Here is a 26962-nt window from a genome sequence, read left to right on the forward strand (position 1 = left end):
ACACATTCACAAAATGCAGTGGTCATGGTTATCGTAAATGAATTTTCACTAGAGCCTTTTGGCAGAAGTGTAATTTATTGAGCAAACATGATGAGTGGATTCTGCCATTTGCAAAACCTGCTGGTTTCCCGGGATGGAGATGAATATTCTGGCTGAATCATATGTCTGTTTGCAGTTGCATTGCGCTCTCTCCTTCTCTGTGCAGGCGTAGTATGGTGATCTTTCAAACTGCTGCCTCCTCAAGGCCACATCCAAATTACTACGGCTCTGCTTTTTAAATCCCTCATAGAAGCAACAGCATCACTCCTCCTTGCCCCCAGTGTAGACCAGAAGCATAGCTGTGTGCAGGGTTACTCCTTATTTCCTTGTATTCTCTTGTGTCTCCATTATGTCTCTCAATGTGATTGGTCAAACTGATGTGGGTGTGGGTATGTGTGGTTGTGTGGCTGTCAAGGTGAGTTTGACATGAAATAATGTCATGAAATATAATGGATTTCAATTATGGGAAGGCAAAGATTAAATAAAAAGACAACTACATGCTTTACAGTCAACAGTATCTCCCTATATATATTTTTTTTCTATTATTGCCCACTTAACACTAATTAATCATAAAATATATACAACATTTGTTTGGTTGTCACAGAGTAACTGATTGTATGGCAAGAAAAATAATGTAGGTATAAGTTTGCTATTGGCCAAAATTTTGCCTTGATCCAACCTTGCAGTCCCATTAGTAATCAAGCTGTGCAATATAAAAGCCACTTTTGCACTGAAATGTCTTTCTTTTGGTTAAGATCCAATTTTATAAAGTGCAATGGAATAAAAAGCATAGGTGAACATAGGGAGAATCTGCTTGTTTTCTGTAATATTCCTGCATGTCTTTTTATTTCATTAATTGATATCCTTTGTATTACATTAATTGACACAATCCTCATTTAAGGTGCATATTTTGTTAACCCCTAAGTAATTGTTAATTTTTTGTTATTCGCATTGCTCTTATGAAATTAGAGATGTTCGTAAACTAGATATTGGCTCACCATTGGTGTCCCGGATTGTTGAAATTTCACTATAAGCATCTGCCATTTTAAAAACAAACAAACAAAAAAACAGGAAGTCCCCTATTATCAGAGTACCCCCTCTCATTGTACAGATTGTCTTAAAAGCAGTTTCATGGTAACTCTGGTGCCACCATGTGGTTGGAGGGGAAACATAAAGATAGCTTCTTTCAGTATTGTGTCAGGGTGATGAGAGGGGGTCCATTGTGAGCGAAGACCATCTATTAAGGCGGCATACATTGTGTGTGAGATATGACCAAGAAGTTAAGTCTTATTCATGGTCATCATAATGGAGCTGTTACGGTCTGATAGTGGGATTTGCTTGTGGCTTTGAAATGGAGATGTGTAGACTGGTCCATGAGAAAGGGGCCTTTATGCTTTTGAAAGGTGTCTGAATGCACTGAAAAAGGGGACAGGAACATTTGAAAAAAAAGGAAGGGAAGTAATAATAGTATGCCGAGCTGGATGATATAAAGGTAAAGGAAGGATTTCGTGTCAGCTCTGACAGTGTCAAGATACCCCTGAGTGATACCTGAGAAATTGAGTTAGGATTGTGCCAGCGACAGATATCCAGAAATCCTCACATGTCACTGGATCAAGACTGGACCCAAAACCTTCCTTGGAACACATGCATCAAATGTGGTGATTTGTGTTCAATTGAGTGGAAGACTGAGGCCCTGATTCAATCTATAGCCTACACAATGAGCTTTGTCCTTTGATTTAAGTAACCAATTCAAGAAAGCGCTGTTTTTTTTATATATAGGCAGGAAATGGAGAATCAGAATACTCGACTCATTTTCATGTGTGTTTCTGTTTTCTCTGTCTTTGGTTATGTCACCGACATCACCTGGTTATGGCTGTGTCATAAAAAGACACACATACACTATTTAGTTATTTTGAAGCCATTACGTGGCACAGGACTGGAAGTGGATTTTACTGTTCATTGATTTTTCCGTGTTGTGTTTTTGCTTGTTCATTGAACAGAAACGTGGCCTCAGCTGGATTTATGACACAGCTTTCCTCATGCGGAGAACATTGAGACTTAGATTTACAGTGCAGTTTCCCAGACAGTCTCTCTTTTGCTCATTCATTCTTTACTCGAAGTGCATTTTTTTTAACACAGTACATAGCCTGTACTTAAGCTCCTTCAGCAGCCCAATGATTTAGAACTGCAGATTGATTCTAAATAAAAGCACTGACCCTAGATCAGTTTTAGCTTTTTCTCATAATAATACAGAGAAGGAAATGGAGATTAGTAAACTGATCCTGATCACCTAAAGCCATCCTTCCCGAATGGCATTACAGTCTATGCATACCAAAAATGAAAAGATCTGTGAGCACTGGCCCTTTATCGATATGAAGGCTGGGCAGCCTGGTGCCTGGAAGATTATGGATCTCATTTCACAGTTTTGTATCTGAGTGGTTGTTGATTATTTGAATATGTTAAAGTGTGTATACAACTGCTGTCATCACCTGGAACTTGTAAATGCTTTGTAAATGCATTTATTTTTGCATGCACTTGGAAAGCTGTCACAATTAATTCTCTTGAATTAATTCCATTGACTTGAATTCTCTCTCTCTTGAATTCTCTTGGATCTAATGCTGGCTGGCCACTTCTTGAGAAATGAAATTCATCTGTATGTAATTTTACCATACAATATAGAATACAAGGACAGTAATTTAGGTTTTCCTTGGCCCAGGTGACCCAACTAACTAAGGATGTGGGCTTATATAGCTACAGATGTGGTCTCAACCTTGCCATAATGAAATGCATACGATTAAAAATTTAAGCTCATTTTGTACTTCTACTATTCTACTGTTTTAGTAGTATGTAAGTAAATATAGTGAAGGTGCAATTAGATTGTGAATTCTATACCATTTTCTAATTGTCAGACATTTGGAGAAACAGTACTATTGGAATTGACATATGACACTTCTCTATTTTTATGTTTATAATAACGGCATTTTCTCAATTTTGCAACAGAAAAACAGAATCCTGGAGAATGTTTAGCTTTGACCTATTCTGTACTCATAGATTGCCCCTGATGTGCTTTGCCCTTTAGGGTATAGGGTGAGACAAGATGACCTTAAATCAGTTCTGTTGAGTGTACCCAAAGCGGCACTTGGTCCTTTGTGGACACAAAGAGGAATCACAAAGAGGACTTTTATACGAGGTCAAAGGCTGCTGTGTTACACACACCTGGTCCGCATTACAGTGTGAAGGCATCACACCTCTGGGTCATTAAACAGAGTTCAGCCCCAAAGGAGATTTTAGACGCCCAAAGTACTTCACAATCCGATAAGCTTGTCACACTTCTCTTCACTCTGCTAGGTGGGAAAGACAGCAGAGTATTCATGATCGAATCTAATCCAGGTATAATCCAGCTGGGCTAGTAGTCATTAAATGTATAATTAATGACTGAGGGTGGCATCATTTGTTTGTGTGTGTTCGTTTGTGTCATGAGAGTAGGATTCGGTACCTGTCATTAGAAGTGACAGACTTCATTGGTGTTCATTGGTGAGAGGAGAGGCTTGTGTTCACTGGGATGCCTTAAAACAGTGGGGCGGCACCAGAGAGAACTGTGAAACAAAGCTTAGTCATGCATGCCGGAGACTCCACTGTTCTGCATTCCTGTTGGCACACCAGCCACAGACAGGTTCTGTCCCTGGACACTGTTAACGGAACTGTAGACTAATTGCCAAATTAATTGTGAAACTCTGTCAAAGATTGAAGGTATTTATGTGAGTGGAAAATTAAACATATATATGTGACTATGGCTGACAGAGGTTCCTTCATAAATGGGTTTGTCAGAGAGTGCACAAGCTATGTTATGCTGTCCCTGGCTGAAAGGCTAATTTAGCTTCCTCTAATGGCTGTGGGGAATGGCTGTGTAATTATTCTGCGACAAAAAAACCTTCCTGAAATAAGTCAGGTGTCTTATTTGATGTGCAATACTGCACTGATACTAAATATTGTACTTTTCATGCCTTTGTTCCCTCTAGCTCATGTGGACTTACCTCGTTGAGATAGGATGCACACATGGATGAGGTGACATTTTTCAAAGGCTATCCGAATGTTTGCTCTGTCTGCCTTTCCCACCCTTTGTATTCACTTGAAAAACAATTGTGGCGTGATGCTCAGAGAAGGTTTTTAAGTGGACAGACACAAGTTCAAGTCCTGGGTGGTTGACAGCTCTTTTATCCTCAGGCAAGGTAGTCACCCTGAATGACTTCAGTAAATATCCAGCTGTATAAATTGATAATGTGCAAAATGGAAGCTATGTAAATCACCATAGATAAATGTGTCTGCAAAGCATATCAACAATAATATTAAAAACTGTTTGCTAACCATTTTAATCTGCCAACTATTCTGTCCGCACTGTCTTGTACCCAAATCATTCCAAATTAAATCCTGTATGGCCATTTCTGATCTAGGCTTTTTGTCTGAAGAATAAATGTTTGGCTTTTGTGGAAATTATTACAGTGTGAATTTTGGACCCAAATTGCCATTCATTCAGGAGACGCAGACAGTCTGAGCCAACTAATCTCAGACACCTGCATCTTTTAAAAAGTATCCTCCTTCCTGATTTGAGCAGAATATTGATTTCCTAAACTACTGTCACTGTCACTGAGAGAAATTCAGCATCTTGCAGCAATACATGTATGCATTCCCCAATATTACACCTAAAAAACATTAGCAGTCCTGAGTCCTTGAATTCTTCCTTTATGAATGATTGTGCTATAGTTTTATTTTCCAACTGGCATAGCGTGGCCCTGGGTGGCTCACCTGCCACTGTAAAGTCACTGTCAGGGAGAAATATGTTCTTACCATCCACCCTCATCTCTCAAATCACAATCCAGGGACAGAGAGGAAGAAATTGTTCCATACCATAAACATGAGCGAAATATGTTCCCAGACCGAATGTTTTTCCAGTGATTTATGGTTATAGTCAAAAACCGTGATTATACCGAAGGAACAAATCAGGGTATGACGTAAGTGCCTCAGGGGGTGGGGGACGACAGAGAGAGAGGGGGAAGGGGAGGCAGGAAGAGAGAGATCATCACAGGGCCTGGCGAGAAGGATAAATGTTGAAGACACCTAAAGCCGGCCTTCCAATAACCACCAAATTAATTTAACAATGGGGGTCCTACCGGTGATGATTTGTTTCTCTGGCATAGGTTTTTATTTGTTTTATTGTAAATGTATTTATTCATGTCAGGTAAACCCACATGAGTATGGGATACTCATGTTGTGTTTCCTCATGTTTGTTGATTTCAGCAACCATTGAGGTCGTGATAATGTGAGATGCAATTCCCAATCAATTTCATAATTCAGAATTCAGGAGTGAAATCACTCTGGAGTTAAGGCCTAAGTGTACTGCAATTAAATTGAATGAAGCTCATAGTATCTCATTTAACTGTAATGGGAGGAAATGTTTGAAATAAAGGCAAATTGTTCTGTGATTTCATCAAATTGCACCTGAGTGTGAAGCTGAATTCGAAAATGATGTGATTTATGAATGATTAATGGACCCTGATACAAATGCTATATTTCCATACCTGCAAAATAAAAACATGACAGCTCTGTGTTGAATTGTTCATTAGCAATAAAGCCCTCAGGCTTACCTGAAGCGTTTCTGATTTGCTAGCATTTTTAGCAGCTTTGTAATGTGCTCTGTATGCTGTAAGACCTCAAGATGTGATTTTGCCTTAGCAATGGCTTCAGGGTAACCGAGATCAATTACTTGTCAAGCAGAGGATTCTGGAACCATTCTCTATGTTTATAATGTAAATCTATACGTGCATTGTGCTTCAATTTTAGTTTGAGGCATTATGGACCTTTTCCTACTAATCTATTTGGTAAATGCACATCAGGCAGTCATCTCAGAGCAGTCATACAAATTAAGGAAATGTCATCAATCACAATTAAATAAAAATGATAGGATGTAATCAATAGAATAACAATGACAACAACAACAGCAGCTTACTGTAGCAATTATAAATTCTGATTAGTCTATTATTACGTTACATTATTGTCATTTAGCAGATACTCTTACCCAGAGCAAATTACACAGTGTAGATGAAGTTGCACTAATAAGACACCACTGACCATACATGGGCAAGCATCAGTGCCAAACATTGTGCTGACATCACAAAAGCATGCTTAGATGTGCCTAAACATGTAAGTGCAAAGCAATATGCATGGATTATGGGCTATACCAGTCTAAATATAATGCCAGCACATACCACACGTATGCACATACACAAATTACATAAAACGCTTAACTACGCTTCCATTATACACTATATGGACAAAAATTTACATTTATTCATTTGGCAGACGCTTTTATCCAAAGCAACTTACATAGGTTACAATTCTTTACAATGTTATCCATTTATACAGCTGGATATTTACTGAGGCAACTGTGGGTTAAGTACCTTGCCCAAGGGCACAGCAGCAGTGTCCCAGCAGGGATCGAACCGGCAACTTTTCAGTTACGAGTCCTGCTCCTTAACCACTATGATACACTACCGCCCAGGTATTTTTGGCCACAGGTGTGGCCAAAAATATTTGGCCACACCTGTTTTTCAGGGTTTGGGCTAGGCCCCTTATCTCCAGTGAAGGGCAATCTTAATGCTTCAGCATACCAAGACATTTTGGACAGTGCTATGCTTCCAACTTTGTGGCAACAGTCTGGGGAAGGCCCTTTTCTATTCCAGCATGACTGTGTCCCAGTGCACAAAGCAAGGACTATAAAGACATGGTTTGATGAGTTCGGTGTGGAAGAATTTGACTGGCCACCTCAACCCCATGGAGCACCTTTGGGATGAACTGGAACGGAGATTGCGAGCCAGGCCTTCTCGTCCAACATCAGTGCCTGACCTCATAAATGCTCTACAGAATGAATGGGCACAAATTCGCACAGAAACACTCCAAAATCTTGTGGAAAGCCCTCCAAGAAGAGCGGAAGCTATTATAGCTGCAAAAGGGGGACCAACTCCATATTAAAGTATATGTATTTGAATACAATGTCATTACAATGTAATGGTGCAAGCTGTCACCAATGGCCAGTGAAGGGACATCAGTAAGGGTGATACACAGGAGAGTTTATAGACTTTGTGGATCAAACATTTAGCATAGCATTATGTGGGTGTATGGGTGTATGGGCAAAAATGTATGTATGTAAGGAAAGGGCTGCGGGTGTGGCAGAGTTGTCAGTGGTAATGCACGTCTAGGTGAGAGCCATGAATTGAAGAGAGGGAGGCATAGGCCAGGATAAAATCCGTGTTTCTGTTGGCCGCTATAACATAGCTGAAAATCAATCATTTAAAATCATCAATCGATCAGTCGTTTCAAAGATAATTCTTTTGAATTGAGGAGATAAATCTTTTTATTTCATAAAAACTAATGAACAAATGTCTCTTTTCATGCACATTTGAACTGTACAGGGTCTACTCAGATTTAATGGCCTTTATATTGTTAAAATGCCCTTGTTGCAGGCACAGAGAGCAAAGAGTAAATATATTTCACATGATGAAAAAAATTGGGGGGTTTGTGCAAATGATGCACAATTTCGGAGCGGCACGACAAGATGCAATTAAGAGATATGGAATTAGCTGCTGACTGGTACAGATTGTTCAGCTAATTATTTGCTTGATTGTTAATCAAGAAAAACAAACGAACACAGGTTGAGCAATTAGAGGTAAGATTTCAGTCTCCTGCATTTCAAGAGACCAAGCCAGTACTGGGCCATTTGGTTCCGGTAATGGCTCAAGCACATGGAGAGGCAATTAAAGGGGTCCATGTTGTTTAGTCCTTGAAAGATGGTTTTACATGCCATTGCAACAGTAAACCTGTAATATAATGTAATGTAATGTGACATTATGTGCACAAACACTGAGCTGGCACTACTGCTGTTGTTCCTGGTCAGTAAGTCCTGGTCCTGTAGTCCCAAGTGGATACATGGCTGTTAATGTGAATAGTACTTGGCCCTGAGGTACAATAGAGCAACTTGCTTGTGCTCAGCATGATTGTAGCAGGAACAAATTGTCTGACAAAAAATTTATGAGCTCACGTGTGGGCCATCATTTAGATGACCACTTGAACTCACCGAGACATTTTTATAAAATTTGACATCTTTATAAAATTGACAAAAAATGTGAACTATATGACTGATTCTGGGTAAGGTTTACATTATATTATTGTCATTGAGCAGACACTCTTATCCAGAGCAACTTACATAGGTTTGCAATTTTATCCATTTATGCAGCTGAATATTTACTGACACAATTGTGGGTTAAGTGCCTTGCCTAAGGATACAACAGCAGTGCCCTAGCAGGGAATCAAACCAGCAACCTTTTGGTTACTAGCCCTGCTCCTTACCACAGCTCCACACTGTTAACAAATGATGAGAAAATAAGTAACTGTACCAATGGAATTTTTACGAATGAGGTGGTGTCCCCTAGGGAATTTTCTTTTGTCCTCTCTGTAGGCACAATGTTAAAGGGAATTTAGAATTGGACTATTGCTGTGGTACATTGCTGGCTTAGTTGGCCCCTATTTGCTTAATAAGGTGTTGAGCAACTGCACTGCATTGCTTTTATCCTCCTCTGATAGCCTTGAAAAGTAAAAGGGTAAAGCTTGTAAAAGCTTGTGAAGCTGTCCTTGTATAAAGGCGAGGATTGGGTGTGCACTGGTGAGGAAGGTTTGCTGAAGGTTTCATTGTTTTAAATTTAGTGTGGATGGAAGAAGGCAATAATTACAGCTTGGACTGTCTGTTTCTCACCAAAAGCAAAGATTCCACAAATTCCACATTTCACTGAGAGAAAGTTAAAGAAAAAGTTAAAGTATGGAAAAAAACACTGAGTGTAACGGAGTGCAGGTTTTTTGGAAACACAGCAAAAATAAACCGTTTCATAGAGGGCATGTGAGAAAGCTCAATGGCTGGCTGTTGTTTCAGCATTTTATCTTCACTGTGGTCAGCTGAGGGGCCCAAGTTTCCATCATTTCATCATTAATTTTTTGGACTGTATTGATTTCATTCGGGTTTCATGGTTCTGATTAAAATTGCATAGACAGTGGATAAAAATGATATCTTTCTTCTTCTAGGGGGCAACATTTTTTGTTTCTTCAGATTTTACAGTGATTTGATCAAAGTATATTAATGAAATGGCACCTTATAAAAGTCAATTTATTCTCTTGTCAGCAACCTTTTGCATGCATTACGATAAAATGTACATATATAAGTAAGACAGGTGTACGTGCATGAAGAGAAACGTTTGAGAAATGAGTCGTTTCATTTGGATATTTACAGTAAACATGCAGATTTATCACCCTGGGGCTTCACTGAATCCCAATATAATGAAGAATAATGATATCCTTGCAGAATGGTATTAATTAGCACAGTAGAGACAGTATCAGTGTGCATGATACAGATGGGAAGGATTGTTTCTGAGGAAAGAATTTTTTGTCAGTATATTTTTGTTCCATTTTGTGCTACTCACAACCTAACACTGACACAAGACAAACTGGCTGAGGAAGCACATTTAACATGCACAATAATTAACTGTAATGATAAACTATATGTGTATCTTGGAAAATGCATCATGGCAGTAACAACTATTTAACAAATTGAACATAATATACAATTTACTTTCCCTCTCACCCCTCTTTCACTGCTTCTTTGTCTTTTTCTCTTTCCCTCTGACCCCCCTCTCCCCCCGTGTGTTTTTCTGTCCCTCACCCCCACCTCCTTCTCCACAGTGCTTTTTGGCCAATTTGTGTTCTTCCAGACTTCTCTCAATGATGTGGCTGAGATCTACGATGGACCTACTCAAGAGACGTCTCTTCTTTCCTCCCTCTCTGGCTCGCACTCTGGTAAAACTGCTTGCTTTTGCCACACAATGACGGACAGATGAAGTTTCTCAGATAGATGTGTGATGAGAGCAAGTGTGGGTGGGCAAAGTGAGGGTGGGCAGAGACAGATTACATTGGTAGAGAATTTATCCAAAGGGACCTAAAAAAATAATTAGCAGTTTTGTATGAATCGCAAAATTTATTGTGTATTACTTGAATTATTTTTATTCTTATTATTTTTCTACATTTGTTATCTTTTTTCCATTGCCCACCCCAGGAGAGTCCTTGCCTTTGAGTTCAGGTAACCAAATCACCATCAAGTTCACAACTGTGGGACCACAAACAGCAAAAGGCTTTCATTTTGTGTACCAAGGTGAGCTGTCATCCTGCTAAACAATAACAGGAAACCTTTTTTTTTTGTTATCAGAGCCACAGTTGGCTCACCATGATGATTATGATTATTGTGACGCTTACTTCCTCTGGCAAAGGACTGCCATAGGAAGCCAGGCTCTTGCCCTTGACACATGGACACCATAGTGAATTTCCCTGTGACTGTAGCTTGAACATGACATGTCACACCCTGACCTTCCCACCTCCCTGCTCTGTTTACCCAGCGGTCCCCAGAACCAGTGCATCCCAGTGCAACTCTGTCCCTGAGCCTCGGTTCGGAAAGCGTATTGGGAATGATTTTGGAGTGGGAGCCATTGTGCTGTTTGAGTGCACCCCAGGATACGCCCTGCACGGCCCCACGGCCATCAGGTGTGAGGCGATCCCGGACGCCCTGGCTCAGTGGAACGACTCCCTGCCCACCTGTGTCGGTGAGTAGAGGGAAAAGACTGCCCAAAGACGTGCTGTGAAGTCTGGGAAAAGAGATCGCTATCAAAGAGAATCCTTAGTCTCAGTTACACAGTCTGTCCTGATCATGCCCCCGATACGAATTAGAGCTAATGGGCACAAAACAATGCATGTGGAGCTGAATGCGTTATGGATTGCATTTCTAAAACAGAAATTAATCGTTTGAAGCACACTGCTGGCAGCGAAGTCATGGGGTTTAATGTGCGCGCCATTGATTTATTGTTCTCACGAGCTGGGCAAGAAATTCGCAAGCTTTTCTACCACCAACTCATGAGAAATCGTGCTACTATTTTGAGATTGATGATAATCTACAGGTAATGTCACTTAAGACAAATATCTTTCAGAGACTGCACAGAAAGCACAATTCTACCCTCTCTTTCACTAACATTTTTTATACCATAAGATGCAACTTATTCCAGAAAACAGAATTTAGAATGTCAGGGGACAAATCAAAGCTCAGAGCAACGCTGTCTTCAATAGCATTTGTTGAAATTCAGTGGGGAAAAAAATGAAGCCAGTGTTCCTATTTTTTGTAAGGTATTTTCATAAGTTTTTGTTTTATTTTAGGATTTTAGATGTGAAAAAGCTGGCAAATTAAATTTTACATGAGTTGTTATTGAAGGTAAAGGGAACCAATTTGCATTTTTAGGAACAATGAATAAAAGGAATGGCATTGCTATGGTATTTTGAGATTTAAATTTCAGTGTTACAGAGTCTTCCTCACATATAATGCCTAAGGTCAAAAAATCTGCCTTTTCAAATATGCCTTAATTTAAATTGTATATTTATTTTTGTCAAATATTCAGGGAATAAGGATTCACCTTCATCCTTTTCATGTTCCTCTGTCTTTCATGCCTGACCAGTGTTGTTTGTTTCTAGCTTAGCAAACCCCCGAAAAATTCAGAGTTGCAGACCAATTATCTTTTTGAATGTTTTTGTTTGCATGGTGCAAGGCAAAGTGGGCGATGTCGCCGTGGGAGACTGGAGCCCGTTTGATCCACAGTTAGTGCTTTCCTCCTCTCAGGGTAGGTGTAGCGAGCGATCGGGTCTCATGACGTTTGCTGCATTCTACCCGTCAGTGTCTCAGTGAAACAAAAACAATCTTATTTCAAAGGGGCATTGCAGGCAAAATCTTTCTTTTGATTTGGTGTATAATGTATATTAAGCAGTAACTTGATGTTTGAAAGCAATTATTCTGAAGCACAGTTAGCCAGCCCAGAGCCAAATTTCCTCCTTCCAACAACTGATGATGTAACTGGACTTAAAGCAACTGTAAGTCAAACAGAAATCGGAATTGTTTCAGCAGAACTTCGTTTTCTGGCTTTCCCTGACCACTGACCATTAGTGTGTGTTTTGTGCATGGCAAACTTTGTTTGTTGTTCCAGACTTTTTCTTTTGTAAAAAAAAATGTCTGCATCCTCCAACACAGTTACAGCAGCTCACAGCTGCTTTACTTCCATTTGCATCATCAGTAGTCAGTAGTGGGGATTGGCTCTAGGCTATTGGTTCTTTGGAAGCATTGTTCTCGGCCATGAAGGTAATAATTCATATGTATTATACAACATATCAAATTAGAGATTTTGCCCAGATTTCCCCTTTAATAAGTGGGCTGTCCAGTCAGAGTAGAAGTAGTGCACCATCTCTTTGTTTCTTAATGTTAATTAAGGAGAATTTCATTATTCTACACCACAGTGGTTATTGGTAAATGTGGGGAAAGAACCTTAGCTCAAATCCACCCTCTTTGAAGATTCAGCACTGATGTTTCCCCCAAAGCTGGATTCTGTCGTTTAGGGGCTAAAGGCTAAGGACGTTTGTCCCCAATGCCCAGGAGCTTGCAGGACTGCAGATATCAGCTGTGAAATATAGATGAGTGTGAAATTGCAGTGAACTGAATCGCTTTAATAATTTACGTGTCGGATGGGAACATTTAACGTTTGATGGCTCTCCCTCTCTGTCTCTCCCTGGTGAATATGCAGATTCTTGCCCCCCTCCTCTATTAACTGTCCCATCCCTTTGTCCTGGCCTCCTCAGAGCTGTTTAAACATAGCGATTAGTGTTGACCTCTAGATCACCCCGGTGCTCTTGACAGGCAGCTTCAGATGTATGCCTAACAACAGTGCTCTGGAAGTGTTAGATACCCAGACAAGCCTTTGTTCTTGACAGTTCTACACCACGGTGTTCAGAGGACAAGAGCAGGCAATCCATCAACAAACACAGGAAAATAGCTTATGACCAAACTGTCCAATGTGGAAGAGAACATGAGCCTCAGTTTCTCTTCAGCATGTATTGTTTAAATTCAGAGAAGACCTTCTCTTTGCCCTCTTGAACATTATTTCCTGCTCATTTTTCTCTTTTCTCCATGATAGAAGAATAAATTGTTGAAGTACAGTATTCTGTGATGATCTCTTATTCTGTATTCCTCCATATTCCCTCTTTTTCTGTGAACAATGAAGACCAAAATTAAACAGAGTAAATTTACCTTTCTGTGGCTTTGCATTTTATATCTGTATTTTTGTTGCTGTGTTTAAGTCAGAGGAGGATGTGAGAAGTTCAGGTAGACTGATATTTCCCCAGAGGGTAATGGACGGCTTGCATGTGGCTCTGGTTAACCGTATCACATCTAAGTTCATCCTCATGATGTAGACAGAGCTAACTAAACTAAACTATACTGAGCTTTAATCGCAAGCAAATACCAGCACTAGTGCCATTATTAAATGTATCATTTGATACTTTTTTCACTAAATCGAATGATTCAGCTCTCTTTCTTCCGAAATTTTCTAATATGACGTAAGCTTGCACATCAGTGCAATAAATATGAAATCTTGCTATCCAGTGCTCATCCAGTGGATTTTATGTGTCATGAAGCAGGTGCCCTATGTCATTTTGAAAAGATATAGCTGTCGAAAGTAGTAATTCAGTTGTTATTTACAGGTGTCATTATAATCCAGTGTTTTTTTGAGCAAAATCACTGCCATCACACTTGTCGTGACCAGTGAGGTTCATTTGTTGAAGCATGAGGAGGATGCTATACAGTGTGGTGAGCATTGGCAGCCAGTGGGCTGCAAATGGGGGGTGTATAGAACTTTCCTTTTTATTTGGCAATTATCTTAAACCTGGTTTTGATTATTTTGCATGATCTACCAAGCATCCCAAATCCAATAGAAATCACCCATTAGTAGTACAGAAAAAAACCAGAATGGACCTGAAACAGAACCTTGGGGTGTTCAAATAGAGAAAGGGTATTGAGCAGAAAGTGCATTTGATAATCGTGATCAGCAAAGCAACAGATGAACCAGCCGAGCTATTTCAGAATTTTCTAGGGTAGCTGGAAACTTACACACTTCATGTTATACCAGTTTATGACACAGTCTCTTTTTTTGAAATAATTTGATCAGACACATATATCCATATGTGCATTTGTTTAATAATTAAATTTTATTTTAGAAGACTTGTGTTCAATGTTTCATAATTTCTGTGCTTCTTTTTTTACAGTAGTACAGTTGCCAGAGTTGCATGTTGAATTCATGGTTCTAATGAACTACAGTGTACCACCTACTGCTTTGCACTTGCTCGAATTACATGCTGTAAAACACATTTGGCAAATACAGTACTTATTTGGAGGCATGAACTGTACCGCAGTAAGAAATTCAGTTTTATTCTTTCATTTAGCATGGCTTTTATTTAATTCAGTTTGTTTTACTTTAACTGAAGAGTACTTGTTTTACGTTAAAAGCAATTCTCTGCCTCCCTGTGCTCTAAATCGCTCTGTTTTGGCTTTTTTTGAAATGCCATGTTTCATTACACTTGTTTCTTAATGGGTTTTTTTTCTTTTCTGTTTCCTCATCACTGCTGCTGCTCCTGCTGCTGTTGCTGTGTTACTGCACTCTGTCCACCCTGCACTCTGATGTCACTCCTCCCAATCTGCTTTGCAGTGCCTTGCGGGGGGGTCCTGACTGCACGGAGGGGGACCATTCTGTCCCCTGGATACCCCGAGCCCTATGACAACAACCTGAATTGTGTCTGGAGGGTCTCAGTGCCGGAGGGAGCTGGGATCCAAGTGAGAAAAACCGTCTGAAGTCTTGCAAATTAAATGTTTGAGACTCTAAAGTAATAGCAGTGAAAATAAGCTAAATCTTTGATGAAGTTAAACTTGAATAAATTCTTGATATCTTGATTGATTATTAATAAGGCAAATGTTTTATATTTTATGTGCAAAATCTATTTTTGAAGACGTGAACTTGTTTTGCATCTCCTTTGCTGTACGTTTCCTCAACCTTCAGATCCAGGTCATAAGTTTTGGCACAGAGCACAACTGGGACTCCCTGGATTTCTACGATGGGGCCGATCACAACGCTCCAAGACTAGGCAGCTATTCAGGTGACCTTATGAACTTAATCAAGGTCTATATTCTGTGTAGGCTGCCGTTGCAAATGCAAATGTTAATTACAAATGCTCTGAACTGTGTGCTGTAAACCTTAATGAAGTGGACTGATGGAACTAATTTACTGACGCCTTCAAAGACAGGAGGGTTTCCCTGTTATCACTAACTGGTCGCTACCCTTTTAGAGGCATAATATGATTAAAGTGTTGATATATTTGAGGGGGGTTATCCTGCTCATCGTGATTAGTGGTCACTTCAGCAAACGCGTAGCTTAATGTTTCTTATTTAAGGAGTCACAGCAGTAGACAACAGTATGCCAGCCTTGCTGGTGATCACACAACAAGATCAAGATCTTTTTTTCTACAATTGGATTATCATGGTGCACTTTAGCCCTTCCTTTTCCTTATGTAACAAGGATGTCTCTTCTACAAGGTGTTTGAAACAGAAGTGGATGAATTTCTGTTAAGCCTCATAACCACATTTTAAAAGCCAGTCGTCCTCACAAACTGCTATAGCTTTTTAGGCTTTATTTATAATCTTTATTATACTTGTCAGCATTATTCAGCATGCTCACATCTAAAACTATCACAGGGGCTAAATACATTCATAAAAAAGGAAAAACTTCATGGAAATGCTGTGCATTGAAATGAGTGTTTGTAATATTACTGTGTAAATTCATTTTTTTTATTATTAAATATCGTAGGGACAACAATTCCTCAGCTTTTAAACAGTACATCAAACAACTTGTACCTGACCTTCCAGTCAGACATCAGCGTGTCAGCAGCAGGATTCCACCTGGAGTACACAGGTATGATGGGTGTGTCATGGGTGGGGTTCCAACAAGAGCACAAGTATAATGAGTGCATTATGGGAAGGATTCCAACTAGAATACCCAGGTATGAGGTTTGAATTGGGGTTTCTACACAGTTGTACTCTTAATCTTTGCCTGTACTTTCTCTGAACTGATTATCACCACAATTAAGTGTCTGCTTTATCAGTTTAGCTATGCACATCTAGCCATTTGAGTTAAAGGGAATTTCACTGTTGCCATTGTTATATTAAGGTTCTCAGTACGGGGCCCCACTAGACAAAAAAGTCAAAAAAGACTGCAACGGCTGATGTGCTTGGTGCTCTTTTCGTTTTAGTCAGGTGCATGCACTTCAATTGCCAGAAAATTGAGAAGTTAGCCAAGCTTGAAAATGTTTAATCTAATCTTATTCTCAATTGTGTTTTATGGTCTCTCCCTCGGAAACTCTCTGTATTTGTACAAATCCACACTATTCTCTGTCCCAAGCAATAGGTTTGGATTCCTGCCCAGAGCCTCAGAGCCCCCACTATGGAGTGAAGGTGGGTGAGCGTTTCCTAGTGGGTGATGTGGTGACCTTTCATTGTGACCCAGGATACTCTCTGCAGGTAGGAGAAATTGTTACTATTATTAGCTATTATCTATTATTATTATTATTATTATTATTATTATTACTGAGTCAAATCTCAAGTTATCAAGATTCAAGTTGAATCCAAGTCATAATGGCTTGAGTCCACACCACATGTCTTTGTACATTACAAAGAAAAACAGCATTTTAGAATAATTTTACACTGTTAATGGGGTTGTATATTGCATTTTATTACATTTTAGTACCTGTGTGTTAACTATTTAATAAGCCATACAGTTTAAATAGTAATTACCTTAACAGTATAAACAGCACGTCAAGACACGTGTGGAATGGTCTCTGTTGTGGAATGGTTATATTTCTCTCTTCGGAATTCTCTTGCCACAGGGTAACACACACATAACATGTATGCCTGGACCCGTGAGAAGATGGAATTACCCCGTGCCACTGTGTCTGGGTACGGCCTCAAGCAGCTTTATTGCTGCTGCTGTTGTCATTGTTTGAAATGTTGATTTAAGTTGCGATTGATAATAGGTGTTACCAACAGCTTTATCTACTGATTTCTTAAATATCAAAAACCTACACCGGCAGTTCGGTATGGGAGAGGACATGTTCAAGGTGCAGACAGGAATGAGAAAGTAGCTGCTGCAATGTGAGTCAGTAAACTCCATTTCTGACTGAACAGCGATTTCATTTCCTGCTCTCTATTTTCTTCCAAGAGGGAAAGATGTGATGGAGCTGCATGGGTGTTGTTTTTGCTTTCTGTTCTCTCTGCCCTTACGACTCTTCAGCTGAGAAGAGCGTGACAGATATGACGGCAAACAAATTATGGGTATTTACAGAAGAAACAGCAAAATGTTATCCTTGTCTCAGATCAGAACGAACAGATAAGACATAGAGAACAAGCTATTAAAAGAAAACAAGACTGCGTTTGATTGGATGGCTCTTTAGAAAAAACTATTGACTCATGCATTTTTTAATAAAAAAGCTTGAATTACTTCTTTAAACACTGAGTGAAGTATGAAATGTATATTTTTTTTACATTATTTGCACTGAACATTATGAGTGTATTTTGACCACATTTGTCCAGTTTATATAGATGACTGCATAATACATGACGTGACATGCAATCAGCACAAGGTTAGTATTTGGGACAGTGTTAGGTTATCTTTAGAATCTGCTCCTTTTCTGTTCCAAACACAGAAGATTTCAGTATTCACAGCTGATAAAATATCTCTGCATTTATCTACATACTGCATTTATGCTAGAGCTCGTTTTCTTCCCCTGGTCCCTTGTAACATTCTCATCTCCCACTTGTCATCTTCTTTTAAGTTAAACCAAGCTCACTTGGCTGGTTCACATTCCTATTCATCGCGAGAAACACAATATTCTGTAACATTCAATCCAGATAACGTTTCAACTGGAAAATGCCATTAATTCTCCCAGCAAGGTTTTTTTTTGTCCCCAAGATTTCACAGACACTTGAAGCTGTATAGATGCAGAAACAATAGGTGCCATTTTTCAAGCTCTGAGGAGGAATTTCCTGTTGAGACAGCATGCAGAACAGACCTAGTGGCTGTTTGCTATTCATCTTGTAGTTATAACTGCATGACATCATTGCTAATGTACATGGGCCTTCATGCCACTGCTGCTTATAGTTACTGGAAATGTGTTAAACCTTCAGAGCAGGCAAACCCTTGAGAAATTAGGCCACGGAACTATCACTAAGGAGTGAATTGATCCATTTATTGCTCCAGAAACGGAACATTGACTGTAAAATAGTCTGTGGAATATGAAATGAGTCTCTTTTTTTTTTGAAAGACAGGCTACTGCTCTTTCCCACTGCTGGCACAGCATGTTTCTACACACACACACGCATATAAATGAAACTTTGTTTTGACTACACAGAGCTATATTTAAGCTTTATTTTATTTCTTCACATGGTCAGGGTGTAGAGGCTTTATTTTCTGCACTGAACTATGTCTCCTCTGTTAATGAATGCTAGAAACAACAAGAAAATTCAAGTGAGACTAAATGTAGAAAAACTGAAAAAATATTCTCTGACATTTTTCAGAATCTTAAAACAATCCCATAGAAATACATAAGGTATTTATAAATTATAACATCGCATGTCAGCAAGGTCATGGTAGTGTATATAGTAGTGTAATCAGAGAGGGCGTAGTCACTCTGGACCATGAATGGAGGTCAGAGTACTGAAATCAGTCCATAGTGTGATGAAATGAGAGTTTATTTGTCTGTGAAATGTTGATTTATTGGTGATGTGTTTAAATGTGTCTCTATGTGTAGGTGAAATATGTTTGTGTGTCATTGTTGTAGTTGACTGAACCTTTATGCGCAGGTGGAGTGTGTTGAAATGAGTTTCAGTGTGTTGATGATGCATTTAAATGAGTGCTCACGTGCAGGTGACAGGTTTAAGTGAGTGTGGATGTGTTTGTGGCATGTGCTGATGTTTCAATGACACATGTTGACGGGTTTGTCCTCATAGCTCAGTGTGGGGGATCCAGGACTGATTTCACTGGAGTGATCCTGAGTCCAGGGTTTCCAGGGAATTACCCCAGTGGTCTGGACTGCACTTGGACAGTCAAACTTCCTGTTGGCTATGGTATGCAAACACTCAAGTGTGCAGTGGTCTGCAGTAGTCATACTGCACATTATACTGCAGTATTGCTTTGAGCTTTGGGAGAAAGAGTCAAAATCGGAATGTTGCTTGCTTTAATCCCAGGTGATGCTGTTGTACCCTTAAGCAATATAGTTTTCTACAGTAAATGTCCAACAGTCTAAGTCGATGGCAAAATGTAAGCTTATGTAAGTCATACTCATTCATACTGTGCGCTAGAATGCAATATCAACTTTTGCTCAAATTTGCTGTAACACATTTGTTATATTTATTTTAAAAAATGACCACATATGTGTCCGACAGTAAAATTGAGGAGAAAATAACAGCACGGAAGTTTTGAATCCAGTTCTTTTTTGCTTGATATCTTTTTTATCCTTACTTTTTTTCTTATTTTTCCATGCCAGGAATACACCTGCAGTTCCTGAACTTCTCCACAGAGGCCATCCATGACTACCTGGAGGTCCGCAGCGGCTCGCTGGAGACAGGCTCCGTGATTGACAGGTTCAGCGGACCTGTGATTCCTGAACCCCTCTTCAGCACCACCCATGAGACCAGCTTTTTCTTCCACAGCGACTACTCGCAAAATAAGCCTGGCTTCCACATCATTTACCAGGGTAAGGTCAGCATACGCTCCACTCTTGACAGGCTGCGGATATGGCAATTTTTTTTGACTGGTCATTAACATTTCAGCACCTCTTAGAGTTTTAATGAAAGCTTTACATGTCTACTAGACCTTCAAGAATTGCTAAAATATTTCAGATTTTTAAATTGAATTTTGAAATTTTCATGGAGCTTTGTGTATTGGTAAGGTAACACCAATTTTATTTTTAAGGCAGAGTTTTCATGGTCAGTCCTTGTGAGCACATATTTTTTTTTAACAGAACATATTATACAGACATAATTTTGTTAAAATGCAATACAATATATAGGATTGGCAGGAACATATATATGAGCTCATGTTGTGGTGCTTTATGTTGGTTCTTTTGATGTTTTCACTTACCATGGGACAATCAATGGAAATTAGGCCGTTGGTAACCTGGGTATAGTGAATAGTGTGACATCTCATTAATGTTTCTAATGATACACTGGCCCTGATAAATGGAGCAAATAGATTAAAAAATGAAACCTGGTGGAGCCACCAATTTCAGTAATCTTTCTATCGATGATGCATTTACGATGTAGTCTTCTACTTATGTTGCTGCTGCTGCTTTTCACACACTTCATCCGGTGTTTCTCATTGGCAATCAGCGTACGAGCTGCAGAGCTGTCCTGACCCCCGGCCCTTCCGCAACGGTGTTGTGATTGGTGACGATTTCAGCGTGGGCCTGACCGTGTCCTTCGAGTGCCTTCCTGGGTACTCCCTGATTGGCGAGGCCTCGCTCACCTGTCTGCACGGAGTCAGCAGGACCTGGAACCACCCTGTGCCACGCTGTGAAGGTGAGGGGAGGAGTCTGTGATTCCTGTGTCCTGCTTATTATCCACTCTCGGGAAGGATTCCTAGGCATAATGTTTATAGTAATGGCACTGGCAAAACTATCATGACTCTTGCTGTATTAAACATTGTGTAACTGTGGGATAATCAAGATAGGAACAGTAGAAAAAAGTATATGGATTGAATCATGCTCTCAGGTCTATGGAATTTTAAGTCAACAGGGATATTTACAATTGAGCAACTGTCACAGTTGCTGAGACAAATAAAATTAAAGGGCAAACGTGTGTTTGTGTGTGTGGGTGTGTGTGTGGGTGTGTGTGTGTGCGTGTGGGTGTGTGTGCGTGTGCGTGTGCGTGTGCGTGTGTGTCTGTGTGTTTGTGCGTGTGCGTGTGCGTGTGTGTGTGTGTCTGTGTGTTTGTGCGTGTGCGTTTGCGCACGTGTGTGTGCATGCCTGTGTGTGTGCATGTGAAGTGGGTTAAGACACATGAAGGACATGCAGTCAGCTAGGAGAAAATTTCAGCATATACTCGAGTATCCAAGAAGAGGAAATATGACAATAGAAGATTCATCCCTCAGGATTCTGCAGTTGCGGCACATTGGCTCTCATTGACCCTGGATGGCACAAAATGTAAAAAGTCAGCAAACTACATCGCTATATATCAGGTCTTTGACATCAGTTCTCTTGTGTTAAGTGTAAAATAATTATGATGCATTTTACAATAGCAAATAGATCAATGAGTAATTGCATTGATGTGTATTTTTTTGCTTTTAACGATGCACCAAGAGTCAATAGATGCATTCATGAATAGAGTATGTAGAAAAGGGGGAGACGACATCTCTCTCTCACTCGGTCCATCCAGTCTGTGATGAATTTGATTTGCACACCACCGTGGACTGCTGATGGCAGCCTTACTTTTTTCATGCTACATAAAATGGCTGATTCACGGGTAAAACACAGAAGTGAAGGAGGAACTTTCTTTGTACTTTTGATCCTGTTGTTAAATTAAACATGTAACACCCTCAGCAGAGATTTCTGACCCACAGCCTGAGCATGTTCTCTCTCCTGGCTGCAGGGAATAACATCAGCCAGCCAAAAAGGGCATGAATAGTACAGTGCATTCCAGCACCATGCTCCCTCACTCTTAATTAAAAAACCCTTCAGATGTCAACTTGAATTAGACATGCACTGAAGAAAGAGGGCCCAAGATTTATTGTGTCCTTCCTTTGAAATTAGTTTGACATGTAGCAATGAATACATATATATGAATTATATTGTGTTTATTTATTTATTTTAGCCTAGGCCAAAGAGTATGGTGGTGTTTTAGCATCACGATTCCATTTACTTGATCACTGATACTTTATTATTTCAAACCCTGAGTGCATTATTATAATGTAATGTTGCCCATGTAGATCGATACTAGGTTAGGTAAGTAAGATGTAGATTTGTTGTTCCTAAAGGTTGCTCCTAATTTGATAGACACTCTTATCAAAGTGACTGAAAAGCAGCTATGGCAAGACATACATAAAACCATCACAGGAACAGCTTGAACAATAGGACGATGGATATCAAAGAGATGCAGTGATGGAGTATCAAGCTGAAACACAGTGCTGAGATGTTTCATCTATGTGTTCATCTATATCTATGTTTGAATTATGATTAAAACAAAACAATAAAAATAAATATATTTAAAGTTATAATAGTAATAACATTTATTAATGTTTCTGTTCTGTCCTGCAGCTCTCTGTGGTGGCAACCTTACATCTGTGAATGGGATCATCTACTCCCCAGGACATCCTGCAGAGTACCCCAACTTTCAGGACTGTTTGTGGAACATCCGGGTCCCACCTGGAAATGGAGTGTACATCAACTTCACTGTCCTGAGTACTGAGCCCATCTACGACTACATCACTGTTTGGTAAGACCTTATCTATCATCAGTCATTGGTAACATTCGTGTACATATTATATTACATCATCACTGAGTTCTACCTATGACATCTTCCAGAGTGGTAAAAGTCTGTATGTCATCATCCCTAAACAGTGTGTTTCACTTTTTTACTCTTAAATGATGAATTATGACATCACATAATTAAGGGGCGGCAGTGTAGCATAGTGGTTAAGGAGCAGGACTCGTAACCAAAAGGTTGCCGGTTCAATCCCCGCTGGGACACTGCTGCTGTACCCTTGGGCAAGGTACTTAACCCGCAATTGCCTCAGTAAATATCCAGCTGTATAAATGGATAGCATTGTAAAGAACTGTAACCTATGTAAGTCGCTTTGGATAAAAGCGTCTGCCAAATGAATAAATGTAAATGTAAATCACAGTTCTCTCAAATCCTAACTGCCCCATGTATAACGTGTTCTTGTTTTAAAACCTCCTACCTCTTTAAAACAGAGAGGAAGAGGACCATTCTGGTCTCCATAGGTGGTACTGTGGAGCTTCTTAGAGTGCATGTAGAATGTAAAGAATGATTCTGCTCCATACCACAATCCCTCACACTGCTCTAGTCTTTACAGTGTCCACAGGGTACACATTTCTTTTTAACACTGCAGACCTGCCAGCCTCCCCAGTCTAAATAATGGCATTCCAAAGAAACTACGTTATTGTTTTTCCACAGCTCTCAGTCCCAGCATCTTTGCATCATTCATTTCTCCTAAGTGTACTGTAGAATTGTGTGAAATCAGGAGAAAGCCTGTCATGACGGAGACATGAAACCATAGATTACAGTAGCATAGAAGCATGGAATATGCAGGATGTCCTCCAACTGTTTGCTGAAATAGTACATAATTAGTGTGCAGTTGATTTCAGAGAAAGTGATGAGATCACAAGATAGACCCTTTTTACATCACCACATGGGTTCCTTCAAAACAGTGAGTGATGTATTTTGTGGTCAGAAAATAAGTTTTGGAAATATCCAAATCCTGACATTAATGCCTTGTGATCTCAAGGTAATCATATAAGGAATGTCAACTTAATTCTAAGTTATGTATCTAGTTATCTCGAGAGAACCATTCTAGTCATGTCAAATTCCTAAGATAAATAGCTTCCAATCACAAAATAAAGAATACTCGAAAATCGCACTTTATGATGGCCTCAAAGAGCCACCATAGGAGACTCTTATTTCAATCACTCACCACCATTAACAGTATGGCCCTAAGCATCCCCTAAGTGTTTGGAACCATCTGTTTGGGGGGAGGAGGGGGAGGGAGGGGGGCTAAACTGTCATCAGGAAAGCAACTTGCCGAGTCACCTCTCTGTGCTACGTTTTTCCACACTCACAGCGCACTAAAACCACCATATGGTGTGCCTTTCAACTATTTGAAAGTAATGGATGACCCAGTTTAATCAGCTGTCGCCTGCTGTTCATTAGCTCAGCTTGACTGTACTAAAAAGAGAGTTTACACAGAGTGCAGAGCTTCCCAGTGATTAATCGTGTTGAGTGAGCTGATATGAGGGCTTTTGTTATAAAGCCAGCAGCCTCTGCTTAAAATCAATTTCCAAGTTTTCTTTTTTTTACTAAAATACTTGATATTATTTTAATTATTTCAAATTGCCTCATAGCTTACTGAATTTTTTCAGTTCTGTTTTAATGAGAAAGTCAGTTTTGATGAGAACCTTCAGTTTGTTCCTCTTTTTGAAAAACTGGAAGTTGTTAAAAGTTGTTAAAGAGTTTTCTTTATAATTTGAAATATGCAGTATTTAAGCAGTGGACATGCTGGACTGCTAGAAAGACAAGCCCTGTTGCACCATATGTTGTGGTACCCATGCCTTTGTACACACATGTTTAACACGTTACATTTTTCAGCCTGCAAGAAATGTGCAGAAGGACATCTGGTTGATTAGAGTCTGTTCATTAACTGCACAGTATTCTGTGCAGAGTGTCTCTTCGGACATGGTGTTTTAAAATGCACGTGCCACACAAACCAATTGGTCACATCCTCATGGAATTACATTTTCATGCCATTAGCTTATTGATTCAGTGACCTTGTTAGAAATGTCAGAGCGCTCCAGGGGAAACATGAGTTTGTTCAAAACCAATATGCGACGTGTACATCCCATGTCAACAGGTTGGAAAACCCAGAGGCTACAGGTGTTGTCTGTAAAATTCTGTGGGGCATTGCCTTTCATAAATAGCAGTTAGGATTAAAACAAATGAAACCAAGTTAAATACATTTAGAGTAAGCGGTGATGTTCTGTCTAACTCCCGTCTCCACATTTGTACTTGCTAATCCTGTCGCTATTTTAATTTGTGGCACAGTACTGTAGAAGGATTGTATTGTCTGTATTTTCAAGATGTTAATCCATGTTAGGGAACATTTGGGATGGGTTCACAGCTGGCACAGAACACAGAAAAATGTTGGACTTTGCCGGCTAGCAGCGGCATTGTTGAGTATACTGTACCTCTGCTGTCTGTGCAGGGACGGACCCGACCAGAACTCACCGCAGATCGGCCAGTTCAGTGGGAGCACAGCACAGGAGGCCATAAACAGCACCTCAAACCAGCTGCTCATCAAGTTTCATAGCGACTTCAGTGGCAGCGGTTTCTTTGTCCTCCATTACTATGGTGAGTTGGAGGGGGTGGGGAGAGAGTTATTCCTCCTACTCAAATGTTTATCATTTTTCCTTTTTTACGTTATTAGTGTATCTAGTGTATCTGCTTGGTAGACGTCCTCATCTAGGGCATCCAGAATTCCCTAATCTGTTGCGTTGATAAGAAATGCATCTGAGACCGACGCTCAGGCAGCATGACTTCAGTTAACCGGTTGGCAGTTAGATGGACACCCCATAAATTCTGTAATGCAGTGATTTATCGCCCAAAAGATCTAAATCTAATTTAGTTCGATTCGGGAAATGTGCTTTCTCGCATTTTTTTTTCCTTTCATTTATATTTAAAGTTCGGCCAATGGTAGCTCATGATCTTGAGATTTAGAGGGCTGAAATTGCTATGTTCAGATTGATCATTGCTCGCAGTCTGTTTTCATTTGTTTTGCTTGTGTAACAAGTAAGCCAATTTGTCTGAGTAATCCATACCCATTGGCAGGTAATGCTGTGTCTCTCAGTTGTCCCATGTGGTAGCGTTCTTCTCCTTTCCATCATATAACAGTGTTTGTATTACAAGGCAGAGTTCAGAGTTTTTACCAGGCATTGGATCTGTACTTAAATGTATGAATAAACAATGTTCAATTGTTTAAAAAATTGTTCAATTATTAATTGTTCAATAGCATACAATAGCAATACAATAGCAATTCAGCACAGACTATCATTCATCCCTAGATTCAGTCAATGGTTATGCTCATATTTTGCTCACAGTTAAATGCAGGTGGTATTTTTTTGTCTTCAGTTTGGCAAATTCAGGGATCACCAAAATTAATAGAATATAAATAATTAACACACTCAGCTGTCAAAGTTAAAGACAAATGGTGATTGAATCCAGGGGTCAGTCCTAGTGTTTGACATCATACATCTTGTTAACATGAATCATGGGTATTTAGTGCCAAACCAGTGATAGGAGTGAGGCTTGATGAGCTTCATAATTGGCATAGCTATTATGCGGCGCAGCTATCATTCACAGATTTGTATGAACCAATTAATCATATGGCTTTGCTCACCATAATAAAAGCACCACGACTGGTTCAAACCAGTGAGCCATTGACGCACACCATCCATTCCTTGAGGTAGTACCCTTGATCCACATGTTTCTTTTCCCTTGCAGCGTACCAGCTCAGAGTCTGCCAGCCTCCCTCAGCTGTGGCTAATGCGGGCATTCTGACAGACGATGATGAATTTGAAATAGGTAGGTCATTTTGTTTCATTTGAATTATTATGCAGCTGCATAAATGTATATACGACACATTATATGTATTGTGTATACAATTATGTGTATTATTTAAATACATATAAATGCATTTTTAATATGTTTAATTAATCTTTTATATATTGACTGTGTATATGTATATGTATGTGTGTGTGTGTATATATATAATATATATATATATATATATATATATATATATATATATATATATATATATAATTTTACTAAAACCTTTTTTCTCACCTGTTCTATGTAATACAGAAAAGGAAAGGTTGTTTTATATAATGCTCATTCAATTTTTTTTTCTTCCCCCACTTAAGTCAGTATTTAAACAGGGTGTAATCTCTCCTTTAACATGATCAAAGCAGGTATCTGTCTCTTTTTGTCTGATCTGGTTCCCCTGGCACAATATTTAATATACCAAAACCTATGAGGAGAGAAGGCGAGGCCCACAGTCTGTCTGGATTTGTTATTGTGTGCGAATTCCTCTGAACATGTGGATCTGAGGATGGGGGAATTTGATCAGAGAGGGCTCCT

The 26962-nt window shown here is 39.6% G+C and overlaps 1 protein-coding gene across 1 annotated transcript in view; it reads left to right on the forward strand.

Annotated features, from left to right (window-relative positions):
• The window catches only part of LOC118785020 (CUB and sushi domain-containing protein 3-like), a 241715-nt gene that overhangs the window by 168003 nt on the left and 46750 nt on the right, over positions 1-26962 (forward strand). Inside the window, exons 32-45 of the mRNA XM_036539546.1 lie at positions 9820-9933; positions 10190-10285; positions 10527-10730; positions 14700-14824; positions 15048-15144; positions 15852-15956; positions 16443-16561; positions 16927-16996; positions 19046-19162; positions 19582-19791; positions 20426-20614; positions 22348-22525; positions 25029-25174; positions 26324-26404. Coding sequence (XP_036395439.1) covers positions 9820-9933; positions 10190-10285; positions 10527-10730; positions 14700-14824; positions 15048-15144; positions 15852-15956; positions 16443-16561; positions 16927-16996; positions 19046-19162; positions 19582-19791; positions 20426-20614; positions 22348-22525; positions 25029-25174; positions 26324-26404 — 1851 coding nt within the window. The remainder of the gene's footprint in view (positions 1-9819; positions 9934-10189; positions 10286-10526; positions 10731-14699; positions 14825-15047; positions 15145-15851; positions 15957-16442; positions 16562-16926; positions 16997-19045; positions 19163-19581; positions 19792-20425; positions 20615-22347; positions 22526-25028; positions 25175-26323; positions 26405-26962) is intronic.

This window comes from Megalops cyprinoides, chromosome 10 (genome assembly GCF_013368585.1).
Source record: "Megalops cyprinoides isolate fMegCyp1 chromosome 10, fMegCyp1.pri, whole genome shotgun sequence".
NCBI lineage: Eukaryota > Metazoa > Chordata > Actinopteri > Elopiformes > Megalopidae > Megalops > Megalops cyprinoides.